This window comes from Citrus clementina, unplaced genomic scaffold, assembly GCF_000493195.1.
Source record: "Citrus clementina cultivar Clemenules unplaced genomic scaffold, Citrus_clementina_v1.0 scaffold_10, whole genome shotgun sequence".
Classification (NCBI taxonomy): domain Eukaryota; kingdom Viridiplantae; phylum Streptophyta; class Magnoliopsida; order Sapindales; family Rutaceae; genus Citrus; species Citrus x clementina.
This window is the reverse complement of record NW_006263302.1, coordinates 207,805-223,892: the sequence shown is the minus strand read 5'-3', so window position 1 is coordinate 223,892 and position 16,088 is coordinate 207,805. Positions and strand designations below refer to the sequence as shown.

The window sequence follows — 16,088 nt, the reverse complement described above, 5'->3', positions numbered from 1 at the left end:
TTCTGGAGTAAGAATAATTAAAATTTTTTAATTCCTTTATATATCGCAAGGAGTTCTTTTTCATGTACAGGATAATTAACTTGTGCTTGATTAAACGTTCCGCTAGTATATCGACAAATCTCATTTATATCAGTTTTAAGAATTGCTCATATCAGTTTTAAGAATTGCTCCCCAATATAAATCAGATGCATCCGTTTGTATTATTAATTTATCATTTTCTTCTGGCAGTCTTAATGTTGGAAGATTTTTACATTCTTCCTTTAAGTTTTTTACAGATTCTGTGTGTTCTTCACTCCATCCTCTAGTATTATTTTTTTCTTAATAATTTTTGAAGTATATTTCTCTTTTTTGCTAATTCTTTTATGAATCCTTCTGCATAATTCATGTTATAAGTGAATATGAAATAGTTCACTCAAAGCAAGGATAAATGGATGAAAGTACTACACATTTTATTCACAATGAGGTTGCCTTTTATAGGCGTTACATGAACAAACTTAACGAAATAATAGCAGCCATTATTCAGCAAATACTGCAGCCACTTTCCAGTAACTATAGCCTAAAGACTAGGTAAACACAATCTTGCAAATAACATTACCAACAAACTTCCTAAAGACTAGGACCATAAAAGCAACTTATTGACACAAGGAAATTCCAACAATCCCTCCTTTAAACTAAATGTTATTAACATTCAGTTTAAACATTCTGCAGAATCTTCCTCAAATTGCAATTTGCAAACTCCAAGTGACTTTCTCAGCTTAAAAAAACTAGCCAATTTGAGGGGTTTAGTAAAGATGTCAGCAACTTAGTCTTCACTCCTGCAATAAACAAGATCAATGACTTCATTTTTTGTCAAGTCTCACAAGAAATGGTATCTCACATCTATATGCTTGCATCTTCCATGGCGAACTGGATTCTTTGAAAGTTTAATTGTTGAACTATTATCACAGAAGATTTGTGTTGACTCTGGTTGCTTAAACTGAAGTTCATGAAGAATATTTTTCAGCCAAAGTGCTTGACATGCACAAGAAGCTGCTGCAACAAACTCAGCCTCAGTTGTTGACAAAGTAACTATCGGTTGCTTCTTAGATGACCATGAAATAGCTGCTGAACCAAACATAAATACATATCCAGACGTGCTTCTTCTGTCATCCAAATCTCCAGCTCACTGTTTGTAAAGCCATACAAATCTGATTTTTTACCCTTTTTGTAGAATAACCCAAATTTAGCTGTACCACGCAAGTATCGAAGAATTCTCTTTGCAGCTAAAAGATGATCCTCTCTTGGACGCTCCATATATCTGCTGATGGAACTAACTGCATGCATTATATCATGTCGAGTTGCCATTAAGTACATCAAGGTTCCAACAATCTGTTTGTAAAGGGTACTATCAACTATTTTTCCTGCAGGATCCTTAACAAGCTTCAATCCTTTTTCAATTGGAGTAGTGACAGAGTTGCAGTTCTTCATTATCCTGTCGGATTACTTTCTGCTCATGGACTAGCAAAGTGCTTTCCAATTCCTCAATCAAAAGTGTGTCAACATCCATTGATTCCTTAATCGCACAAACAATATAGTTAAATTTTGCCGTTTAAGACCGAAGAATCTTCTCAATTATAATAACATCCTCGAGCTGCTCGCCATGAATTCGTCTCTTATTTGCGATTGCCATTGTCCTTGCAGAGTATGCTGAGACCGACTCTCCCATCTTCATTCGTAGAGATTCAAATTCAGCTCGAAGTGTCTGGAGGTGTACCCGTTTTGCCCTTGCTGTCCCTTGGTACTTCTTTTTCAAGGAATCCCAAATTTGTTTGGAGGAGTCTTTGTTAAGAATTGTTTCCAAGATTGAGCGATCAATAGCTTGGAACAAGTAATTCTTTGCCTTGAGATCCTTTAATCGTTGCCCTTCAAGCTCTATTTTTTGAGCATCCGTCAAAACAACACCGGCTAGTGGTTCGGTTATTCCAATTGAAACAACCTGCCAATACTCCTTGGACCTTAAGAAATTCTCCATCAACATGCTCCAATGGTCATAGTGACCATCAAAGCAGGGAATTGCAGGTTGAACAAAATTCTCAGAAGCCATGAATTTCTGCTGCTGCAACACGAGTGAAAAAAGAGCCAAGTAAGCTGCTGTTACTAACTCTGTCAATTCCACTTTTCTAATTCAAGCTCTGATACCACTGTTATAAGTGAATATGAAATAGTTCACTCAAAGCAAGGATAAATGGATGAAAGTACTACACATTTTATTCACAATGAGGTTGCCTTTTATAGGTGTTACATGAACAAACTTAACGAAATAATAGCAGCCATTATGCAGCAAATACTGCAGCCACTTTCCAATAACTATAGCCTAAAGACTAGGTAAACACAATCTTGCAAATAACATTACCAACAAACTTCCTAAAGACTAGGACCATAAAAGCAACTTATTGACACAAGGAAATTCCAACAATTCAAACATCCTAAAATTTTTTGTATTTGTTGTTTATTTTCCAACTTATTTGGGAATTCTATAATATTTTTTCCTATATGACTTTGGAGTCTTATTCCTTTTTTGTCAAGGATCATTCCTAAAAATTCTATTTTCTTGTGTTCTATAACTGCTTTTCTTTCTGATAGTACTATTCCTTCTCTAATACATACACTAACAAATTCTTTTAAATGGTTTCTATGGTCTTCTATTGTTTCTGACGCAATTAATATGTCATCAACATAGACTATGATATAGTTATAATCTTTAAATATTTTATCCATTCGACTCTGAAAGATTTGAGGGCCATTTTTTAGTCCAAAAGGCATTACTAGCCATTCATAATGTCCTTGTGGGGTACTAAAAGCTGTATAAGGAATATTATTTTCTTCCATTTTTATCTGCCAAAATCCTAATTTACAGTCAAATTTGAATAGTAAGTTTTATTTTTTACAAGATTTATTAGTACTTCTTTATTCGGGAGAAAATATCCATTAAATTTTGTATATTTATTTAATTCTTTATAATTTATTATCATTCTTGCTTTTCCTCTTACCTGTTCTGATCTTTTTCTAACCATAAAAGCTGGGCTATTATGTGGACTATTACTAGTTCGAATGAGTTTTAAATTTAATAGCTCTTTTATTTGGATTTTAAATTCTTCTCTATCTTCTTCTGTATACATCATGGGTTTTAATCTAGGATGGTCTGGTTTCCATAATGCTAATGGGTTTTCTTTATAAACTTGTTCAAGTTGCGACTTTATTGTTTCTAATTGTATATTATAACTCTGTCCTTTTTGTATTAAATAATATTTTTCATAAATGTACTTATCACCACGCTGGGCTGGCTGAACTCGGTATGGTTTAAATTCACGCGGGATACGAAGAATATGATTACAAGGAGTTTTTAAAGTTATCATGTATGGAGTTTGTTGGTAATATTGGAATTGTTGTATAAAGTCATTCCCTAAAAGGATATCACAATCCATATTATTGTATTGAAATATTTGATTAATACATACAATTTTACTTCCTAATAATATTTCAAAGTTTAGTAAAGATTGATCTACTTGTTGTTTGTCTCCTGTTATTCCAATAATTTTTAATTTTTTATTTAATTCCCATTTGCTTGATAAAAAGGATTTCATTATGGTTATTTCACTACCAGTGTCAATTAAGGTACAAGTGTCTATATCTTTTTCTGTTATATTTATTTGTATATAAACAGACATAGGGTATTTATATAAGCTTGTCTTAACATGTTTCGCATACTATTTTTTGACCTTCTATTTGTAAGGTTATTCTATGCTTTTCTATCTTGTAGTATTCTAAATTATTTAAAAAACTATTTCCTAGTACTATATGTTTTTCTGGATCTGTGGTCATGAATGAATCTATATAACAAGACACTATTATTCTAAGTCCTTCTATGATTATAGGGACTTTAACTTCTTGTCTACAAATATGTTTATTTCCATTGAAATCTGTATATTCATATGAGATTTCTTTTTCTTTTATCAAAAGTCCTTTATTTTTTGTGTGATTCATATAATTATAACTTGTACCAGTATCTACTAATATAAGTATTTTTGTTGTATAATCTATTCCATTAAAGTATTGTCCAAGTATTTTTATTACGTTGTTAGTTGCTATGGATTTAACTATTTGTTTATCAGTACTTAATCTTCTAGATGAACTTCCTCTAATTAAAGTTCTTCTTGCAAAACTTATAGGGATAATGGAGTTTTCATTATTATTATCTAAAAATTGTTATCTATCATCTATATTTAATTCATAATTAATAGGAATTTTGTAGTCCTGGATTACAGATTCTATAAATGTTGCTATATCTTCACAATCTTTATTTATCTCTATATAAGGTTTATTTCCATATATTTTTCCATAATTTGAATTACAAAAACTGTATAAAGCTGAATAATGTATTGTCATTATTCTATTTCCTTCTTTCGTTAAGTTCTTTTTTAATAGTTTAAAATGTAAGCTTAATGTTTCATCTATATTTTTATCCTTTATATGTACGCAATATCTAGGGTGACAGGTAAATAGTAATTTGGTATAACATAAATTTCTTTCTATCGTTCCTAAATGTCCTATGCTAGGATTAGTAAATCTTTGATCATGTAGTGATAAAACTATAGGGCTATCTATTCCTTCTTTGAAGAGAGATTTTATTAAGATTTAGATTTCTGCTAGATATACATATTGAATTTTTTCTTTTGTTGACTCATTATTTATTTTTCTTAATGCTAAATCTATAGATCTTTTATTTATTAAACTAAATCTAATATTTCTTTCAGCCTGTGTAATTGTTACAGTCTTTTCTTGTTCATAATATTCATGTAACACTATTTGTTTCCTTTTAAACATATCTCTAAGCCTATGTATTATTCCATATTCCGGTTTCTCCATATTTAGTTTTAAAAGTTTGTTATATTTCTCTTTATTAAAAGTGGCAACAAGACTATATCCACTTTTATTTTCTTCTTTCTCTATTTCTTCAATTTCCTCTATTTTTTCTTCCATAAGTTTTTCTTGGATAAGTTCTTTATTCTGACTCATCTTCTGATGATTCTATTTTCATATAAACTTCTTTTCCTTCATACTCTGATAAATCACTTATTTCTTCTAAGTCATTTTTTATATTTTCAAAATCTTCTTTTAAAAGTCTGACTTTCTTTTTTGTACAATTTGTACTAATATGTCCCATTTCTCCACAATTCCAACATTTACATTTGGACTTGTCTAATATTTTTCTTTGGTTTTTATATTTTCTTTTATAATATTTTCTTTCTGGTTTTCTATATTTTCTTTTAAAGTGGTTGTATTTCTTATATCTTTTTTCTTTCTTATATAACTTCCTTTTTCGTTTGTGAGGTGCATAGCATCCCCATTGGGTAGGCATTTCTGTTTTATCACAACATATTTTTGTTATATTTTTATTCTTTTTTATTAAATTTCTTTGAATACATATTTCACTTAATCTTGTATTTAAGAATCTTATTCTAGCTCCTAACGTATCTGGGAGTCTATTATCACTACTACTAGTGTACTTTTCATATTCATTAATAAAATATCCATTCCAAGGGTATGGTAGTTTAGAATAGTATAAATTCTTATAAATATTTTGGTCTTCATGGCTCATGAATTGAGTATAATAATATTTAGTAAATTCACAAGTATATTCTTTTACAAAACACATATTACAAAGTGCTAGATTTATTAATTTCATTCTAGCGTCTAATTTATCACGTTTTGCTTCATTTTCTGAGTTTTGTAACCAGTCTTCTCCTAAGAATTCACTAGCAATATATTCAATTATTCTTTCAATTCCTAATCATTTACTTCTTCCTAATGCTATTTTGGTTGAATCTTTTATTAAGTTTTGTGTATCTTCACTTAATCCTTTCCACCAATTAAATACATTTCCTGTGAAACTTGCTATTAGAATGTCAGCAAATATATTTATTTTTTCTTCTTCTGTTTCAACATTCCAATCATCTCTAGAACCATTAAATATAAAAAATAACTTCATTTGCATTCCCCATTCTACTAAAGCTTTTCGAGGATCTATTTTGCAGTCTAAGTCTAGAAATGTTCCTGCATTGCTTATTGGCGTTAGGTGGTCATTATTAGGTTGGTATTCTTTTTTCCATGGAGTATTTTTAACAGGTGGGTAATATTCAAAAAATGGTATATTTTTCTTTTTATTTGTTTCATACCTATGGCTTGGTTCTCCAACATTAGATTTCATTTCTGGACCTCTAGCAATATTCATTTTTATACAGTATTCTTTTTCAAAATCTTCTAAATCACTAAGGTTTATGTCGCTAAATTTTTCAGTTAGTTCTTCTAACCTCTCTTCCATTAATCTGAATCACTAGGAGTTGCTTCTTTTATCTCTAGTTTTTCTTTACCTTTTTCTTTCTTTTTTAATTCTGCTTTTAGTTTTTCTGTTTCTTCTAATATTTTTGGGTATTAGGTTTTTATAAACCAATCATCATAACTTCCTGTTTGTGGTTTATTCATGGGTTTCTTAAAACTTGTCCCAATTATTCTTGATTTTAACATTTCAATTTTTTCTACTTTTTTACTTTTCTTTTGACTCATTTGTATTACAGATAGTTCTATTTTTATTTTTCCTATTTCTTGTTTAATTTCTCTCATTTCTTCCTTGAGATTTAAAAGTATTTCTTTTAATTCAATTAGAGTAGTTTCCATAGAATTTAGGGGTATTAATAGATATTTTCTCTTTTGAATGTATGTTACGTTGAACGTAACATAGTGTTAGCCTTTAAGATATATTGCAGAGTGGTTTTTAAATATGTTTATTTAATTAACTACCCTAGTTTGAATAAAAAAGTTCATTTATGACTTGCAAAGGTTCAAAACCCCTTCAATTATCTAGATAAAAATGACTAAAGAAATAGTAAATAGTAACTTATACTTGTTTACTCTACAAGCTTCAATGTTGATTTGTTGTCCTTGAGAGTCTCCACAAATTGGATTCGAGCATGTGCTTGCAAAAGATGCTCTGATGTTTTTGTTAATGCTTTTGTTTAGAGAATTTCTTGATTTGGAATATAGATTTCTCTGGACTTTCAGAAAAATAGCCAAAAGTTCTTTTCTCAATACTTTTGGCCTCTATTTATATCCTAAGAAACACAAAATTGACAAGAAATTTTATTCTAAATCTCAATCTCAGCCATCTTTTTTTATTTGTTTAATTTTATGCCTTAGATCTAATAAATATTTTCGTCCCTATCTGAATTTGTAGTATGAGATTTAGTTAGTAATCACGTGTGTCTGAGTTAGTTAAGATACCAGAAAAGTGTTTGGTATCTGAGAAAATGAAGAGAAAATAACAGAGACTTCAGAGAGAGAGAGAGAGAGAAAAACGTAATACTCAATATATTGTTATGATCGTTACAAGATGATTTATATGTGAGCTGTGCTTAACTAATACATGCATCAGCTGATTGCTAACAAACTTACAGCACAACATAACTAACATTTTGCCAGCTCATCTTACACGTCAGCAACCATAACTAACAATAACGAACTATTCTTAACATCCCCTCTCAAGCTCAAGGTCTTGGAAGGACATTGAGCTTGGACCTAAGATAATTGAACTGATCAAAGGCTAAGGGTTTGGTAAGAACATCTACCACCTGATCACAACTTGAAACATGACTGATGTGAACTTCATTGCGAGCTATGTGATCACGAACAAAATGCAAGTCCAGCTCAATATGCTTAGTGCGTAAGTGATACTTGGGATTACTGGCCAGGGCTTCAGCACTCTTATTATCACAGTGAAGAGCTTGAACTTGTAATGGTGACATCTTCAATTCTTTAAGCACATATGATATCCAAAGCACTTCAGATACTGCTAATGCTAAAGCTCGATATTCTGATTCAGCTGAACTTCTTGAAACTATTTGTTGTTTCTTGGAAGACCAACAAACTAGATTGTCACCTAAGTAAATGCAATATCCACTAACAGACTTTCTGTCATCCAAGTCTGATCCCCAGTTTACATTTGAAAATGTTGTGAGAGTAAGTTTTCCAGTACTGAAAAATTGCAAGCCAAAGTCTGATGTGCTCTGCAAATATCTTAAGAGTCTTTTACATGCTTGCCAATGAATGACAGTTGGGGCAGCAAGGAATTGACTTAGTTTATTCACTGTGAACGCAATTTCAGGTCTAGTTAGAGTAATATACTGTAAGGAACCAATCAGACTCCTATACAGTGAAGGATTCTCAAAAGTTTCTCCTCTGTCTTTGACTAGTTTGTCACTTAAACTCATGGGAGTTTGACATCCTTTGCTATCAATCATCTGAGCTTTCTTGAGTAAATCACCTATATACTTGGTCTGAGAAAGATGCATCCCAGCAGCTGATGGTGTTACTTCAAGACCAAGAAAATAGTTAAAATCTCCTAGATCTTTTAAAGCAAATTCATATCCCAATCGACCAATAACTTCCTCAACAAGCTTATTATCAGAGCCAGTGATCAGTATGCCATCCACATAAATGAGCACCACCACAATGTCACCTGCCTTATGCTGAAAAAATAGTGAGGTGTCTGATCTGGAAGTGTGAAAACCCCAGTGTTGCAGAGATGATTTCAGCCTGTCATACCAAGCTCTTGGAGCCTGTTTAAGTCCATATAGGGCCTTGGTTAACTTGCATACATGTGAAGGATATTGAGGGTGCAGAAATCCTTCATGGCTGGTGCATGAAAACCTCTTCAGTAAGGATGCCATTTAGAAAGGCATTATTAACATCAAGTTGCTTGATTGACCAATGGTTCATAACAGCAATGCTCAATATAATTCTGATAGTGCAGGGCTTAACCACATGACTGAAAGTCTCAAAGAAGTCCACCCCTTGGGTTTGATGAAAGCCTTTTGCAACCAACCTTGCTTTGTATTTGCTGATACTGTCATCAGGATTATATTTCACTCTGAACACCCACTTATTTCCAACAATCTTTCCAGCCTGTTCTCTAGGAACTAGAGTCCAGGTTTTGTTGTTTTGTAAGGCATCAAACTCTACTTGCATTGCCTCTCTCCACTTAATATCTATTAAGGCTGCCTTGACAGATTGTGGTTCAAGGTTTTGACTGACTGCCAAATAGGTTTTAGGTTTGAATATGCCAGCTTTAGATCTAGTTACCATAGGGTGACCAGTTTGAGCTAATAAAGACTGTTGTGCAAACTGAGATGATTGTTCAGGAGGTGATACTGTTGTTGGATGCTGTACTGGTGAGGGTAGGTGAGAAGCTGTAATGGACTGATTTGGAGAAGAAGCACTAAAAGCAGGTCCTGCATTTGGAACAAGTGAACTAAAAGAAGGTTGTACACTATTACCATCTTGAATGACTGTTGTGGAAGGGACAAATGTAAGAGGTGTGGAATTCTGCTGAGTGACTGACACATTTTGAACAGGTTTGTGAAAAGGAAAGAGTTCAAAAAAAGGAAACTCAGATTCATTAAACCTAACATGCCGAGCAATATAGATATTCCCAGTAGAAGTAAGACACTTATAGCCTTTGTGTATTGGGCTATAGCCAATCATTAGACACTTTTGTGTGTGGAAATTGAACTTATGCTTGCTATAAGGTCTGAGGAAAGAATAGCATGCACAACCAAATAATTTGAGGAACTGATAGTCAGGTTGTCTGCCATGAAGTTTGGTGAAGGGTGAAATGTTATTTAAAACAGGGGTTGGTAATCTATTTATAAGAAAAGAGGCTGTGTGGAATGATTCTCACCAGAAAGATAGAGGCATTTTTGCCTGAGCAAGAAGGGTAAGCCCTGTTTCAACCAAGTGTCTATGTTTTCTTTCCACCACACCATTTTGATGATGTGTGTGTGGACAACTATGTCTAAACTTTATCCCTTCTTCTTCAAGAAAGCTTTGGAAACTTCTATACTCACCCCCCCAATCAGACTGTAATGATTTCAGAGTATATCCAAACTGTTTTTCAACTAGGGTTTTGAAATATTTGAAGGTGTCTAGAGCTTCTGATTTAAGTGTCAAAGGAAAAATCCAGCAATATCTACTATAGTCATCTACAAAGCTAATGTAGTATCTATAGCCATGTAGAGATGGTAAGGGTGCTGGACCCCAAAGGTCAGTGTGTATAAGCTCTAAAGAAAATTTAGTTTTGATTCCAGTTGAGTAAAATGACATTTGATGAGCTTTACCATACTGACAAGCATCACAAAAATCAGGTGCTGAAATAGATGAGTAATCAACAGAAAGAGAAGACAAAATAGATTTCAACACATGTTTGTTAGGATGACCAAATTTTTGATGAAACATGTTTGCTAATTTGGTTGAGTTCACTTGAAACTGTGAATTACAGACATTATTTGCAGCTGTATCAGAAGTTTTACAAGCTGGATTATTTAAAACAGAAATCATAGAGCTAGGTGCATAGGTAAGACAACTGGAGTTGGAAACAAAGTCATTCTTTGACAGCAATAGGTACAGTCCTTTCTTAGCTATCCCTTGAGCCAGATGTTGTTCCTTCCTCTTGTCCTTTATGAAACACATATTGGCAACAAACTCAATGGTTATATCAGTGTTATCTTCAAGTAATTTTGAAACACTTATGAGATTTTTGGTAAGTTTAGGCACACATAAAGTATTTCTTAAGTGCAAAACTGCATTGCATGATGTTTGAAAGCATGTATAGCCAATATGTGAAATATGCAAGCCCTGACCATCTCCAACAAGAAGCAACTGGTTACCTAAGTATTCATTTCCAATTTGCAGGTTCTGTAAATTGTTGGTGATGTGATGCGTTGCACCACTATCAATGTACCATCCCTGATCAGCTATTGCTCCCTCAGAGGTTGCAAGAAAAGCAGCCCTTGGTGGATTCTGATATGGATTGTTAAAAGGAACATAGTCCTTGTTGAATCTGTTCCTGCATTCAGCTACAGTGTGCCTTGGTTTAAAACAAATCTGGCAAGTAACATTAGTAGCAGCCTGATCGGAAGCACCTTTGCCATTTCCAAAACCACCATTAAATCCTCCAGTCTGGCCAGGATTGCCATTGTAATTACTTCCTCTGCCTCTTTATGGAAAGTTTCCAAATGAACCATTCCAGCCACCATTCCAGTTTCCTCTTCCTTGTCCTTGTGGAAAATTTCTACCATAACCACCTCTGCCTCCAGCATATCCACCTCTGAAACCACCATTCTTGTTCCAATTGTTATTGAATTGACCACCAGTCCAATTGTTATTGAACTGACCACCTGGTTTCTTATTATTATTATTAGTTCCAGATCCAGTTTGAGCAATGTTAGCAGCATAGTTCAGCTTAGCTTCCTTGCTTGCACTTAGCTGATTTGCTTCTAATCTAGCTTCGTGAGATAACAACATAGAATATGCTTCATTGATAGAAATCTTAGCAAGATTTGCTTCAAGATAAACTACAACAGGATAGTAAGGCTGACCTAATCCTGAAATTAGGTGAGTAAGAAAATCTAGAGAACTTATTGGGTTACCAGCAATGGCTAACTCATCAGTAATTGTTTTTAGCTTGCCAAAAAAATTCAGTTACTGTCATTGATCCTTTTCTAAGATTATTGAGCATTATTTTCAGATGAACCTTCTTAGCAAAGGTTTCAGATCCAAACTGTTGTTCCAAACTAGTCCAAAGTTCTAATGAAGTTTCAGAGTTTACCACAAGACTCAATATCTCAATGCTGATAGATGACATCAACCAGCTCAGCAGCAACTGATCCTTTTGTTTCCATGTGGTATATGTTGGATTCAGCTCAGCATCACCAGAAGCACTTTCAGTCTCACTTTGAAGGAATTGATCTGGACTGGTTTTTGATCCATCGATTAAATCTTCAAGACCATTGGCACGAACAGAAGAAAGAATTTGAGACTTCCAGATCGTATAGTTTGATCGATCGAGTTTGATTGGAGAAGTAAAAGTAAATGATGAAGCAGTAGTATTTATATTTGAGTTTATGCTTGAAGATGCCATGAGATTGAAGATCGGTAGCTCTGATACCAAGTTAAGATACCAGAAAAGTGTTTGGTATCTGAAAAAATGAAGAGAAAATAACAGAGACTAGAGAGAGAGAGAGAAAAAAAAACGTAATACTCAATATATTGTTATGATCGTTACAAGATGATTTATATGTGAGCTGTGCTTAACTAACACATGCATCAGCTGATTGCTAACAAACTTACAGCACAGCATAACTAACATTTTGCCAGCTCATCTTACACGTTAGCAACCATAACTAACAATAACGAACTATTCTTAACAGAGTTTGATCGTTGATTATTTTCAGATTTTTTTTTTATTACAGATCTCTAATCCAAGACCAATATACGCTATATCCGTTATACAAAGTAATAATGTTTGCTGCACAGGTCAAACGTGGTGCAGTGTGTGGCACTTAACAGTTTGAATGAAAAATTCTCCATTCAATTGTTTCGTATATTGTGTAATGTTTTCCTTTAGTCTTGAAAGAAATCTTTGGTCTTCAAAATAAATAAATAGGAGAAAATTATTTCAACAAGCCTTAATTATGCATTTTCCATGCGCTGGTGTAATTAATTTTTGAAGAGATGCCAAAATGCATTTCGCATAAAGCACTTAAGTAATTAAAGTTTCAAGCGTTGCATGAAATATAAGCCTAGACGAAGCAAAATCTATGCTTCCTTGGAGGTAATGCTTTTGTCAAGAAGTGCTTGTGAGTAACCGAAAATAGTCCGTAGAGGTAATGACTGACATATATCACACTGACGTTTGGAAAAATACATACTGATTTAATTCTTTTAGATAGTTGACATATACCCCCCCTTTGTGGTTCGGTAAATATCTATTATTTGCGTATGATAATGTGCGTTGTAAAGACTTAATTTAATTTTCACATAGGCCGGCTCTTCAAGAACCTATATTTAAACGGGCTTTACAAATTTGAGAATAACTTCAATAGGGCTTCACATTTCTGCCAATAAGTTCAATACTAACATTTTAGATGCATGCAAACGTGCAGACAAGTGTTGAATTTTGGCACTCATACACTCCAATTAAACCATATACATCCTATATATTGTCTACGAAGAGATTCAAGAGATCCCTTACATTCTGTTCATTTTAGCCGCTGCCTTTTCGAAATTCTTCGAGGATTTCTCACTTTCATTGAATGAAGCCGCCTTGAATTCCTTAGTCTTCTTGACCCTCCTCTTAAATGAAATGACGCTTGTCTTGTCTTGAGCTTTACGTGATGGTGCCGGCTGCCGCAATGACTGTCATGCCCATACCAGTCGTTTCTCTCCGTGTATCGTTTTCTTCTCGAACTTAAATGGCGATGATAACCTGAAAAATCATTTCCATCACTGCTTGAGCTATACCCCCATTCAGCATCTCTAATGCGTCGGCGCTTGTTTCTACGTTTGGTGTTCAATAGCTTGTGCCACAAGAAACATGTGATGTCTTCCAAAGCATACCAGTATGTTTCACAAGCAGCCCAGCACATCTTACAAAGGCTTCTTACAATGCATTGGCAGATCCCCACTTTGAACAATAGGTAGCAGAACAACAAAACTGAAAATATGAAAAATGATATAATAAATGACAAAAACCCAGCAGTTAATTCTGGTTCTACTTAAATATAACAAAAAGAAACAAAAATTTACCATATTTAGCTTAAGATCATTTATAAGCAAAGATTGAAACAAACAGCATTATCATGATTTGTGCTCAACGATGCCATTCCGAAATATACAAATTCGGGAGAGAGTTCTGTTACATTCTTTATGAAACCCAAATATTTTCTGAATTATTAATTTGTCTTATTTTTGTTTATTTCATCAATTTGTTCATTCAATCAACCGTCAAAATGAAAATAGAAGAATTCGAAAAGAAATTAAACTTAAATGGGAAGGTGAATTGTTAAGTATGAGAGCTGAGATTACTTATGTAGCACAGCCCCAAAATCATTAGCAGTTTCACCAGATTGGTGACACATAAGTGCTCGATGAAACAAATTATGTCCCATGGTCCTGGACAAACATCCCTGCATAGCCAAGCAAATCGAATCAAACCACCATTCAATAAATGCGCGCGCATGTATGCATAAAGCAATTGATACGACCTCTTTCAAATGAACACATATAGATCATTACATTGGCAATAATCAAATAGATTATAACTTGCAAGATACTCCCTTTCATTATTATGGTATAATTAAGCAACTAAAGCAATTACATACATAATTAATGTTGTAAAGATTTATGCGAATAAAGAGAAGCGTTATGAGAGATGACGAATTAGAATTACTTACTCACAAGATCCATTGAAGATGCTCTTAAATGGAGCCACGAAAGCAGTGCCAAGAACACTGCCTATACCACTAGCAGCTTTACTAATCACAGTCCCCATTGCTTTTGCTATATTATTGCTATTATACTACTTTACAAACACTTCCCATTTTGACACTAATCCACATTCGTAATTTCAATTAGACCATCTGAAGCTACACAACAACAACAACAACATAAATAAATATATATATATATAAATAACAATAATAATAATTTAAGAAAACCATAGCCATTGAAATTGCATGTAATATACTAAAAGGGCAACCAACAAAGGATTGAAAACGCAAAATGGCATATAATTATGAGCACCATAAATAAAATGAAGGGGAACCCATCACTAAATTTATGAAAATAGATAGGGAAAAAGAGGAAGAAATGTATTTAATTTATTTACTAACCAGAAATCTGATCATAGAAGCGAAGGGAAAAGCGTTTCTGAAGTCTTGAGTTAGAAATGCACATTCCACAGAGAAACGAACAGATGCATAGAGACGGTTATTATTTATGGGCAAGAAACTACGAAAAACAGTGAAAATGAAAGCCCATCAACTTGGGCTCCAAATTTATTTGGGTTAGGGTCTAAACTTATACATGATTAAAAAAAAATTAGTGAGAAAGCTTTCAATGGCTTTTTTTTTGTTCTATTACTCTAAATTTAATTATGTCTTTCTATTTTTCGGGTACAAGAGTTAAGGTAATTATGTCTCTCTAATTTTCTTGTACTAGAGTTGAGGATGATACCATGTTTAATGAAGTGTTTATCTTTTTATTCAATTAAAACAGTACACTAGATCTTCAATTCAAATTTTATAAAATTTTCACAATTAACCATCTCTCCCTGTTTGGCTATTCTTAAAGGGTGGAGTATCCCATAGACAGTTCCTATAGCTATTCTGGGCATGATTGATGGCAACAATAGATGATCCAATGAAAGAAATTTCTACAAGACTTGACAAATATGTAAATGCTATACTGCTGCCTACTTACCATAGGAACATAAGGTTTACTACGCATGTTGGGGAACGTCCTCGGCCGATCTTGGTAAGGCCCCAAACCACCATTCTCCATATCATCATCCATCATCATTGTGTTTGATAAATTCACTACCCCTGCCGTTTCAGGGCCAACTCCCCCCCCCCCCCCCCCCTTCAACTTCAAATGAAACTCTAAAAAGGATTCAAGGATTTGCAAATATTATCACCATCACTTATCCTGAAAAAATAAATTTCAAACGAAAACCAAATGCCAATAAATCAAACCATTTTAATTGCACCAAATGAACAAGATAAGAAACATTGAGAAATTAACAACTGTAACGAGCCTTCATTTGCAACATTTTAACGGCAACCAAACAGAACATAACGAAACGCAAGATCTAAACGTCGAAACCCTAATCCAAATGCATTTACACACAATTGAGTTATAAAAATATCACAAAATTGTTCGATCTATAAGCAGATTCACAAATTAACACAGAATAATGAACAGAGAAAAAGTAGAAGATTACCAATGCAATGGAGTTCTGTAAAAACGCAAAAATGCTCGAAACTTGTTCGATCTTTAACAGCTCTCTGTGTCACACACACAATCTTATGTCAAGATTCTTATTATTATTATTATTATTATTATTATTTGCAGGACTTTTAAGTGAGAAGCAAATTAGACTTCATGAGCGAGATTTATTATTTTTCCTTTTTTCTCACTTTCCTTTTATTTTTTATTTT

General features: G+C 33.4%; 1 protein-coding gene and 1 pseudogene across 1 annotated transcript; both read right to left on the bottom strand.

Moving 5' to 3' along the window:
• LOC18053649 overlaps positions 1-1,467 on the bottom strand; it is a 12,523-nt pseudogene extending 11,056 nt beyond the window's left edge.
• An 11,512-nt stretch (positions 1,468-12,979) lies between these two features.
• Positions 12,980-15,490, bottom strand: LOC18053643. Its single transcript, XM_006449973.2, has 4 exons — positions 15,352-15,490; positions 14,325-14,516; positions 13,957-14,057; positions 12,980-13,585 (listed from the first exon to the last, which is right to left on the bottom strand). Exons 2-4 carry the CDS (start codon positions 14,420-14,422, stop codon positions 13,131-13,133), a joined length of 654 nt encoding a protein of 217 aa, XP_006450036.1. The 5' UTR covers positions 14,423-14,516; positions 15,352-15,490; the 3' UTR covers positions 12,980-13,130.
• Between the last annotated feature and the right edge of the window lie 598 nt (positions 15,491-16,088).